The sequence below is a fragment of the Protopterus annectens genome, chromosome 3.part1 (assembly GCF_019279795.1).
Source record: "Protopterus annectens isolate FY-2018-M chromosome 3.part1, PAN1.0, whole genome shotgun sequence".
NCBI lineage: Eukaryota > Metazoa > Chordata > Ceratodontiformes > Protopteridae > Protopterus > Protopterus annectens.
In genome coordinates, this window is record NC_056732.1 from 84047811 (window position 1) to 84060389 (window position 12579).

The 12579-nt window shown below is 41.3% G+C and overlaps 1 protein-coding gene across 2 annotated transcripts in view; it reads right to left on the reverse strand.

Moving 5' to 3' along the window:
- LOC122798011 (fer-1-like protein 6) overlaps positions 1–12579 on the reverse strand; it is a 1810759-nt gene that overhangs the window by 1086072 nt on the left and 712108 nt on the right. For both annotated transcript variants that reach the window (XM_044066595.1, XM_044066597.1), the window contains exon 14: positions 2101–2221. In XM_044066595.1, the coding sequence (XP_043922530.1) occupies positions 2101–2221 (121 nt within the window). The remainder of the gene's footprint in view (positions 1–2100; positions 2222–12579) is intronic.

Sequence of the window (12579 nt, forward strand, 5' to 3'; positions counted from 1 at the left end):
TATGAACATTTGTTTGTGAAAGTTCAAAAAATACAATTTTTGTTTTTTGTGCATTATGATATGTTACAGTATTTCTGGAAAAGACTATGAATGCACTGTTATCATTATAAAAATTATTTATTACTGATAACATTACTATTTGTACAGTTTTAATAGCTTTTATTGTTCACAAAATATTTAAATTTGTTTAACTTATGCTTTTTAAATTTATTTTTCAAAAAAAGCTCTGGAATGCAAGAGGTGTTTAGACTGCTAGAGGTGTGACATTCCCACCACATATCTGTTAATGAGTTAATTACTGCTAGGATAAAATGCCTTTTGTTAGCACAAGCACCCCTCACCCCATTAATGCCCCCCACACATACACACATCCAAATTCACACACAGACACATAGTCACACATACAAAGGCACACTGCCATATCTCGTACTTGTCCCTGAGTTTACAGAACATCCCAGATATAGACTTGTCTTTTTACCTGTTGATCATAAAACACAAATGATTAGACAGTCAGTAATACTCGTTAAGAGTTTTGTTCTTATTGTTTAGAAAATGCATTGTTATGCTAGGCCTGTTGCTCTATTAACTCTTTAAGTGGATTAGAGTAAGATTTATGAAGACTTCCGGTGTTCTCTAGTGTTCTCACTACAGCTTTGTCTGGAAGTGTTGTGCAAAACTCCCATGCATCACATTGCAGTCAGTCAGTAATGTCAGACATTAGAGTTTCATACTATTTTCCCCAATATGCTTCATGCTGCAAAACATGAGTTTTATTAACTTTTCAAGCGATTTAAGGTTAAAAAAAACTGTCCCTGGTGTCTACTGTTCCACTTATACAGCTTTTTTTGCTGCAAACCATGTTGTTATATTAATATTCAAAGTGATATAGGGTTAGATATATGTTTTGTCTAGTGATCACCCCCCCCCATATTGCAGTATATGCTCATAAGATGAAGGGAGTTTAAGTATGACAACCCTTCCACACCGACATATACATGCACACATGCACAGACATACATACAGTCTAGCACACATGCACAAATATTAAAAAACACACACACTCACTCACTGTACATTGAACACCCCCGACCCAATCTCACTCATGGCCACACTCACCAAATGAACCAGTTGTAGATTGTGTTTTTATCTGTAGAATGTTTTATAAAATAAAAGTAGCAGTGTGTGGTGATACAGTATTGCTGGTACTTTCTACAGAGGTGTTCCTTTTTTGTGGGAAAAAGTTGTATTTTTTGTAACTTTACTGCACAGTTGTCAGTAATATTTTGGTTTGAGACTCACCTTTTTACCCATACATACAAGCACATAGACACACACAGGCACACAAACACACGCACACACACACACACACACACACACACACACACACACACACACACACACACACACACACACACACACACAACCTCCTATCCTACCTTTCCCCTATTCCCCCCATGCTGCGAACACCAAAGGAGACACAGACACACACACACACACAAAACTCACACTCACTGGAGGCCGCTCATACCACGGCATAAACTCACACATGCAGTCATACACATGCACACACTAGCAACCACTCCCAACAATACCTCCATGCTATGTTCCTCAGCATTGGCATTTACCTCTAGTGCAATCTCAACCATTGAAAGGAATGCATAAATGGGAGCTTTTGGTTGAGTTAATTTCCAAGGCTGATGGTTAGGATTAAACAGCTGAACAGTTCAAAGAATCACTCAGCTGTATAAAACATGTACCACAGGCATCCAGGGGCATAACACAAAGATGATTACCGTATGGTACACCACAGGTTGTCTTATTTGCCTTTGTGGTAGGCCCGAGAGATAGCCAACTGCAGTGCTGCACCTTTTGAATGTAAGTACTGCAGTAGGACTGTCTAAGAATGAGACAAGGGTGACACTAGCAGTTAAAAAGGACTTACTGCTGGAGGTAAGCTTTCTGAATGCTGGCCATACTGTGCATATCACCTTCAAAACCTGAGCATGATTATAAAATTATTTAAGGATGAACACAGATACATTTTCATACATTAATTCAGCCCAACATACTACTAGTTCTTCTGCTAGTAAATAAACTTACGAGTCTTTCAGCAATGTTATCCAAGATGTTAGAATGGTAAATTCTGAAGGTATGGTCCTCCCACTTACTCTTCACATAAATACACGGCTTCTTACTGTGATATGGCAGATAATAATAACTCCTGTGGAAACAGAAAAAAAAATGCAGTTGTGGTAAAGCTTGTTTTATTTTTTAATCAAAAATAACATCCAAAACAGCAATTGCTCATCTATAATGAGGTTTTTGTGTGTCTATCAGCCAATGTTTTAGAGTAGCATGCCTCAGTAGCATTCGTTTGTGAAGTAGTTAAAAGCTATAGCACACAATTTCAGAAAATTGCCACCTTTAGCAAGTTTAGTTTTAAATTAAATGTAATACTTGCCCATAATTAAATCAAATATAAGTTGAATTGAATAATCCCTATTGATAAGAATGAATTTTATTTGCTTAGGAATCATTTGTGAAGCTTTTTGATATGAAATAGAATTTAAGTAATGTTGAACATGTTCTAGCTGTATGGATGACATGAGATCTGATCAGATTGTGCACTCAATGTGTGCATCTTAAGCACTGGCAGTGCAAGGCAAAAAGCACCATCGCTAGGCATATACACCATGAGATAAATATTAACATCCCATTGTAGCTGAACATTTGCTAAGTATGACCTGCTGGATAACAAGCAGTGTTAAAACATCACAAAACTACCTGTAGTCAGATGGCAATTTTAGTGGAACACCTCTGTTTGACAAGAGATCAAATGACAGAGAGACGAATAGCATAATGATGCTTCAGTGAGAAATGCTATACTTAGCATAACATTAGATATAGATGATCAGATTCCATTCTCCTCAATCTCAGTGACTTAGCAACTGGCTCAGGTCAGCTCATACATATAATACACTTCCTCCAGGACTCCCCTCAATTGGGGAAGTTTGGATGGCTTGTTGATGCAGATGGCATCAGCTCATGTGGATCACTTGTTATGTCAAGTACATACCTTTCATGTCTAAACTCAACCCGTCTATGCTATGTTCTTCGGCCTCTGAGTCCCAGACATGACATTTTGGGAGGTTACCAGAGAGTTTCCTACAGTATAGTAGCCAGAAAGAACAGCATTTCCAGGACATCACTTACAGCAAGTGGAGAAGATCAAGATGCAGCTGTGCAAAAATTATCAATTAAACATTAACAGAAAAGGCCTTAAAAGTAGTTAAGGCTCATAATGATGAGTGTTTTGGAGTAAAGGAAGCTGCATGCTATACTTTGCATAACAGAAATTTGATGAAATCAGTAACCCAGCTTGCCAGTCAGTCTAGAGATTTTTAATACAAACTTGTTTTTTTCATATAAAAGAAATAAAGAGCTGCTTATCTTTTCTGAATTGCTTTGGTTTACAGAAGTAGGATTTCATTAACCTGAGAATATCTAGTCAGCATAAGAGATACTCCCATTTACTTTAACTTACTGGAAAATGACAGGAAGGTTAATGGACTTATTGATTTAAATTAGTCTGGGTGGCCATCTGCCTAATTAAGGATGGGTAAGTACAAAGGATTACCCTGTACATATGGAACAATGGTCTTGATCATATCCAAGGATGCCTCCTTAGTAGCATAAAACATGACTTATCAGAATAACTAGAATCACTATTTAACCATAGCTCCCATTAATGCTTTGTGCCAAGTGAACTGCAATTGTCATCCCTCTGTACATCCTTATACAGCTGAGTGATTCTTTGAACAACATCTACAGACCTGGATAACAACAGATCCATAAGTCTGTCTAGTCTAATATGCAAGGCCATGAAATAAGTATCATAAAAATAATAAATAATGACATAGGAAACCTTCATTAGCTTAATCCACCCCAGTCTGGTTTTGTCAAGTGCAGGTCATGTCTACTCAACCTAAAGGACTTCTTTGAGAAGTTCACCAAAGCAAATCCTTTCCCCTACTCTATCAGAGGCTGTGCCTGCCATCCTCCCCACCTGCTCTATCAGAGAATGGGCCTGCCACCCCACCCCACCCCCCCCGCTCTATCAGAGGATGGGCCTTAATACAGTTCATACTGCCTACAATGACCTGGGCAAAGGTTCTGACATGATACCCAAAATAGGCATTGTTGACAAACTCACAGATAAGACCCAAGACGTTAGGATAGAAGACTTTACCTCCATAAACAGGATGGTCACTAGCAGAGTCCCTAATGGCTCAGTGCAGCGTCTGCTCCTTTTTGGCATGTATTTTTCTGAGGTCAAGGTGAACATCAAGGGTCTCTAGTCTGACCGAGTTTGAAGATGAATGCAAACTAGGTGCAGTGATAAACTCTCCCTAAGACACAAATAACCCCCACGAAGCCCTAAGACAAACAAGTAACTGGTAACAGACCCACGGTGTAAAACCCATTGCCAAGAAATGCATAAAAGCATCCCTTGGAAAGATGACAAACCAGAAAATTTCCAGGTTGACAATAGACCCCCAAGAGTAGACCCAGTGACCAAGGATCTGGGAACACAGCAACTTGGCCTTTGACCATCATGTATCTATGGTGGTAAGGAAATCATTTTATGTTGTGTAACTTATAAGCAAGGATATGGCATATAGGTCCAAGGATGTCATTATTCCCCTGTACTTGGGCCTCATCAAAGCAGTCATTGCGTACAATGCCTCCCTTGCCATGTACCTGACTAGGGATATGGCACAACTGGAGCATCCACATAGGTTTCTCATAAAAAGAATACAGGGTGTAAACAATATGTCCTACCCGGACTATCTCAAAGCCCTGTCCCTGTTCTTAGTATCTGGCAGGCTGCTGAAAGGTGATCTATGCCTGGCCTAATAAGTATCCCCAATCCCATGCCGATGGACATGTTGTAAATATGTAAAACAAATAGCATCAGAATTACCTGATCTAAGGTCCTAAAGTTCAACTTCAACATAAATAAAGCATACTGGAGGGACAGGTGTGTGTCTCAGAGAATATCTCTTTTCTGGAACAGGCTTCCCATCCCACCAGAACTCTTCACCAACACAATTTAAGCATAACTTGGACTAGTGGATAGGGAACTGGAAATTGATGCCTGGTCTGGTGCCTACGTCTCTAACAGATAGAGGCAGCCTGTAAATGCTTGACCACACATGCCTAAGCCTACATATACCCCATAAAACAACCCCAGGGTATAAACCTACCATATACATTTGAGAGACAACTCTAGACTTAAAAAGGACCCACAGGACTCCATTAGCCAAGTAATCATATATAACCCCATGAACCTATAATAGCTAGGGACAATCAATGCATTAAGTCTGAGTCTTAGGTATTATTCTATTTGGAGTAATTACCACCAAAAAGAGGGTCTTCCCAGATAAGTACCTCACATGTGATTCTGATTTTAGTTGCAAATGATCACAAGTTATATATTTTTTGCCCCTGTGCCTGTTGGCCATTAAGTCTCCACCTAGTTGGAAATGGTACATTTGTTGCCCAGCAAAGGGATTCCACCTCCAGAGGGGGGGGGGTTCATCATTCAGGCAACCATGAGAGTACTTTGTCCCCTTGCCAGCATCTTAGGAATGAGAGCATTTATAATGGTATAACCTCACCCACTGTGCTGGGGGAGGTGCACTCAGCATTATCACATAGAACGATAATGCACTCCTAGTGCAAGTGCACATTTCAGCACATCCAAGCTAATGTGTGCAACCAAGAATATTCCTTGTTAGCCTAAAGGCTGTTATTGCATTAATACCCCTTCTCCAAGTGATCACAACAATATAAGCCATCTGCATCTCATCCTTCTCCAAGGATGGGCCTGCCATTCTCTCCCCTGCTCTATCAGAAGCTGTGTCTGCCATCCTCCCTACCTGCTCTATCAGAGGATGGGCCTACCATCCTCCCTATTTGCTCTATCAGAGGCTGTGCCTCCCATCCCCCCTGCCTACTATAGCAGATATCTAAGCTGCTAATCCAACATAAGTTGTCTGGGCTTAGTCAAATATTTATCCCCCTATGCACTAGAGCAGGCTATTATTTGCAACACAAAAGTTAGGTTCCATGAATGCAGTGGGCATTTTCATGGTGGCCTAGTAGGGAAAAATGCCTCTAAAAAGACGATAAAACCTAAGAGAAACCTCCTCTCTTGGAATCCTTGGTGTAAAGTGAATATAGTTAAGTACTGTATTTTGGATGATGTGTAATTAGGACAAGAAATGAAGTTTTTAGACAAGTAATCCAAAACAGCTAAAATAGAAGCTAAAAAGAAATTGAAGCACTGGCAAGCTGCTTATACTGCAAAGCTATGGCACTTTCCTTGTAAATTTTCATATTAGGCCTTTGCGAAGAAATAAGCATTTTGATGATACTGAGAGGGTAAGCAGCATCCCTGACCACCAGTGAAAGTGGATAAACCATCTAGTTAGGCTGAGTAAATAAAGGTCTAGCTGAGGCGTCCGAGGCAGGTAACTGAACAGGAATATGAGCAATCATAGATGCAGAGGCCTTTACAGAAAATGAGACCACAAGAGAGGGAATGAAATTTGCTGAGGCCAAAACAATTTATGAAAGTTATCCTGGATTTGTTTCATTTTGAATTCTATATGAACTTGGGAATCAGAATTAAGACAGAAATGGCATACAGTAGTCCCAAGGTTTAATTTTGGACTACAGCATCCCTAGACTACTGTCCTGGAAATGGGTTAAGAAAAATGAAGTTGCTGCAATTGGAGTTGGTCAAGGATGCAAACAGATCATATCATGGCTTCCCCAGCACTGCATGATTTTCTGTGCAGCTGACAAGCTTAAGAACATCTCATGTAGCATCAGAGATGACAACTGAAGTTGCTACCCAAGAATTGGCTTGATGTAAGATATGACCTGTTAAGCAGTTCATTAATATAGCCCATTCTCATACTTGCATGGCATCTCTGCAGAGAGGATATAATCTAATTCCTCCCTGCTTATTTGTAAACCATATCATGCCCATATTATGCATGTGAATGACAAGATAACCTTACAGGATAAATTCCTGAAATGTTTGTGGGGTAAGGAGTACCTATGTCATCTCCAACACATTTATGTGCAGTTTAACCTCCTGTTGTTACCACACATTTATGTGCAGTTTAACCTCCTGTTGTTACCACACATTTATGTGCAGTTTAGCCTCCTGTTGTTACCACACATTTATGTGCAGTTTAGCCTCCTGTTGTTACCACACATTTATGTGCAGTTTAACCTCCTGTTGTTACCACACATTTATGTGCAGTTTAGCCTCCTGTTGTTACCACATATTTATGTGCAGTTTAACCTCCTGTTGTTACCACATATTTATGTGCAGTTTAGCCTCCTGTTGTTACCACATATTTATGTGCAGTTTAGCCTCCTGTTGTTACCACATATTTATGTGCAGTTTAGCCTCCTGTTGTTACCACACATTTATGTGCAGTTTAGCCTCCTGCTGTTATCATACTCCCTTAACTGTCCTGCCCTGATAATGTCTTCCCAGCTCACGGTTGAGGTGTCATGGTGATGATCACTGTGAGGCCAGACAATACGAGAGATTATCAGATTTTCTATGCGTTTTCACCAACAGAGGTGAATTTAGGAAGATTTGGAAATCCTGTCCTGCAAGGTGAAACAATCTGAGATTTGATACAATTAAATTTGTATGGTTCATTGCAGAATTCTCCTGTGGATCTTGTCATGAGGAACTAAGAAAATGTTGGTTGCTACTGGCCCTACTGCTTAAAAATACATGTAAGCCTGTACTGAAGATTTTTGAAGGATCATGTTCGGTGTTCTCATGGTAGAATTCTCCCTTGAGATAAACTGACTCTGCAACTGACTGTATTTAAGATGCATCTGATGACTGTAAGATTTTATGAGGAGTTCAGCTGTAACTTCAAAGCACTCACCATCAGGCCTAGGGATCGAAACATTATCAGTAAAGAGTTCTTTGCTTCCAGTGGATACTCCAGTGCTGGTACAGCCAGGAGGCAGTCATCTACATAGGACAATATTATTGCTCCCTATAGTCTCTGAACACACTGGGGGATGTGGTGAAACTAAATTGAAGAGGCCTAAAACTGATAATGACTGCTTTCTACCTAGAAGTGCAAAAACCCTCATAAGAATTGCTTTTGGTTTACTCTAGTCAAAATATACAGAGAACTAAGGCATTTCTAATTTTCTGATTCTTGTAGAACCCTGAAGAATGTTGTTTGCTATTGGCAAGTGTGCTCACTTGAGATTTCAAAGCTGATTTCATTGTTGTTATAAATTAATACCATTTGCAAGGTGCTGTGCTTTCCATAGGAGACATCTTAATCCATATCTGTCTTCGTACTACCCTTCCTCATAAATCGCATCAGTTAAAGAAACTAATGATACTTACAAGTGCAGCCAGCCATCAGCAATTGCAAAACAAGCCATATTGCGCACCTTGTGTCTTGCAAGCAGCCTCTAGCAGCCCTCAGCTGCTCTATGTTGTACATGCTTTACAGTTTCTTAGTGACTCGGCTGCTCATTGTCACAATTGCAAACTTAACTTCAGTTATTTCATGTACATCATTTACATAAAGTTAGTGTGTGTTAGGGAGTGTATCCTAGGCAACTTAACCTAAATTACTTCATTTAGTTACACATAGTAACTCTATGGTAGCCGCAGTGGTACGGCGGTAGCGTTGTTACCTCACAGCAAGAGATTCTCCCGTTCGATTCTCGGCGTGGCTTGGGAGTGCTTTCTGTGTGGAGTCTGCATGTCCTCTCCGTGGTTGGGTAGCGTTCGAAAGACATGCGTGCGTAAATGGGTGTGCCTTCGTTGAAGGTTGGACATCGAGCTGGCACCTTGGCGTTTCGTAAAAGTCTACTGCCAATCATTAGCGGACCGGAGTTCCGCTGTGGCGACCCCTTACCGGGAAAAAGTCGAAAAGACAAACAAGTTACACATAGTAACTGTGTTAGGCAATGCACTCATCCACAAGAAAATACTCACAGTTGTATTCCTCCACAATGTAGCCTAGACAGCTACACGTGTGCTCTGTGTAATTCTGATTAATTCCCTGAATCAGCTGACTAAACTGTAAGGCCAGCCTGACCTTTCTGTTGCCAGCTTCACAGATAGCACTTGATATTGTCAGTAGGTGCAGTGTCCTATGACCAAAGATAATGCTCTCTTACTTAACACTGATTTTTTTTGTGAGAAATGCAACAAATTTAACATATACTGAAGCCTCAATCTCGTGAAAAAATCATGGGCTGTCAGCAACATATACCTCCATCACACTTTTCACCAGCCTACACTGAATATCTGATGCTGAAGCTATAATATAATCCTTAATAAAGTCTCCTAGATACCTAGACCCATAAACACTAGGCCACAGTGAAAGTCCAATACATCACCTTCAGGCACACTTTCAGTAAAGAGTCAACATGAATTAAATGATTTCAAATCTAGTACACTAGACAAACAAACATGTTTTAGTGATCAATGAAGTTATTTGAATGCACGCCAATTTTTCAGTTAGTTGGTTGGGCAAAGCCAGCATGATGTTTAGTTGCTTTTTAGGTGCCAGGATCTCTGACAGCTCAAAGGATCCTAAGACTCTTTCACCTAAATAATAAGACTATTGTGTTGGTCTATGGGGGAGAAGGGAGATGAACCATTTGGGACTTAAAACCCTGATGAAAATACATAGAGACATGTTAGAAATCTCCATGCATTTTACAAATGCAGGCAGCACTCTGATCCTGAAGAGAAACCTTCCTCCTCCAAGAAAGTGGAGAACCTGGCAAAATTTCAAGCCCCTATAAACTCTGCGAATACTTCTGCATATGCAGAACTGATCACAGAAACCCTTTACAAGCATGTTAATAGTTGCATATTGGCAGCTGTACCAAACAGGAAGAAGTACAGAACTAACTCATAGAACAAGCCACCCTGGTAGAATCACAAAATCAATCGGATGTATAACCGGAGGAAGAAAATCATGGCAAAAATTAGGAAGTGCAGCACCCAGCAGGAAAAAAAGCACTCTCATTAAACTAAACAAACAACTCAGAGGACAAATAAAGTCTACCAAAGCCAAATTCGAGGTAGGACTGGCCTCCCAGACCAAGCACAACCACAAAGCATTCTTTAGCTATGTCCACAACCTCAACGGCAATACACAATTGTGTGCAGAGCTCATTGTAAACGGAGCCACCTATGCTGAGCCAGAATATATAGCAAACCTCCTGGCTGATAAATTCAGCTCCAACTTTACTCCTCTCTGTCCCTCAACCTTCCCTCAGCAAATATCATCAAATATAACTCCCTCTACTATCACTAGGGAACAGGTCCTTAATGCTCTCTCTAAGATGAAGAACACTGCATCAATGGGCCCCGACAATATCCCAGAATGCCTTCTAAATAGCATGAAACATGACCTACCAGGGCCTCTGGAATCACTTTTAACTGTAGCCTCCAAACAGGCTCTGTGCCTCATGAATGGGGAAAGGCAACAGTCATCCCTCTGCACAAAAGTGGGCCATCTACAGACTTTGGAAACTAAAGACTCATAAGTCTCACTAGTCTTATATGTAAAGCCATGTAAAGAATTATCATGGAGATGATCAACAGAGATATAGTAAACCTCCAGACACTGGACCCAACCCAGTTTGGTTTCATCAAGGGCAGATCATGCCTACTCAACCTGGTGGACGTCTTTGAGAAGGTCACCAAAGCAATGGATGAGGGCAAAATAATTCACACTGCCTACCTACCTTGACCTGGTGACGGCATTTGTCACAATACCCCACTCAGGCATTGTTGACAAACTCAAGAGATTAGGTACAAACCCATATTTCACCCAGTGGACAGCCAACGCACTCACAGACAAGACCCAGGAAGTTAGAATTGGGGAGTCCACCACTACAAAAAGGCCAGTCACAAGTGGAGTCCCTCATGGATCAGTCCTTGGACCGCTCCTTTTTGGCATTTACTTCTCAGAAGTCAAGGCTAATGTCACTGGTCTCTGGCTGACTAAATTTGCAGATGATTGCAAATTAGGAGCTGTCATTGAATCTCAAAATGACACAAATGTTCTACAGGAGGGACTGACACAGGCAAACAACTGGTGTCAGAGTCATGAACTAAAACTAAATGCCAAGAAATGCATAATAATATCCTTTGGGAAGCCATCCATCCCTGGTAACCATCATATTGACAGCACACCCCTTAGAGTTGACCCAGTAGTCAGGGACATAGGGACACACATGGATAGTAATCTAGCCTTTGATCATCACATAACAACAGAGACCTCCAAAGCAGACATCCAAGTAACCACTACCACACAACAACCTTCACGTATCACATACTTCACAAAGTCAGTGTGCCACGCAGTTGCAGCCCCCAAGGCTAAATAACACACCTAATACACTATTAATTGGAGACTCTATTGTCAGGCACACTGACTTCCCACTCACCAGACTGAACAAGGAGAAGGTCACTGTAAGCTGCCTGTCGGGTGCCAGGATCCGCCACATAACACAAGCACTCAGGTCACTCCACAGCAGGTACAAATATGACTCTGTCATTGTCCATGTTGGTGTGAATGACCTGAGACATACCTCCCTGGACTACATGAAAAGAGACATAGAGGAGCTCTCTGATCGAGTAGCCCAGGCCGGAATGACCCTGACCCAGAGTAGCATCTTACCCTCACCAAGAATGATGTCACAGTATAAAGACAAAATGATCAATTTTAACAATTGGCTAACCTATTGGTGTCATTCTAAGGGGATCCAGTGTCTGCCAGCCTGGGTTGACATGCTCGACAAGCCATGTTGCTTCGCTAGGGACGGCTTGCACCTGTCACCCTTAGGCTTTCTAATACTGGCAAAGGCTCTTGCCACCCCCATAGTGCCTTTTTTAGGCAAGGCTCAAAAGACAAACCTACCTCCATAGACAATACCAGAAACAAAAAACTAAGGGTAATGCTACTCAATGGCAGAAGTCTAAACCTCAAGATGCACACACTCCAGGCACTCCTCAGTATGGAGAAAATCGATATCTGTGCAGTAAGAGAAACCTGGTTCAAGGCTCCAGAGAGCACCCCAGCATTACCAGGATTCAACTCATACCATTCTTTTCGGCCCCAGAACTTGGACCAAAATACTAAAGGCGGGGGAGTATCCATCTTCATCAAGGATACCCACATCCCCAGGTTAGTGGCACTGCACTAGGCAGCGGAGACCATCCATGTGCAACTAACAGTAGGTAAAACTGCTTTTCAGTTTGTAGCCTACTACAGATCACCCACCCTGACTCAGGACCCCCACTCGGCATTCCTGAGAACATTGGAAAATATGAAGATCTCACCAAGCACCATGATATTGGGGGACTTCAACTCCCAAACATTGACTGAGAAAACTACTCAAGCCCCAACTATTTTGCCCAACGGTTCCTTGAGTTTATAAACTCAAATGCCTTGGAACAACTGGTCACCACTCCCACAAGAGGGGACA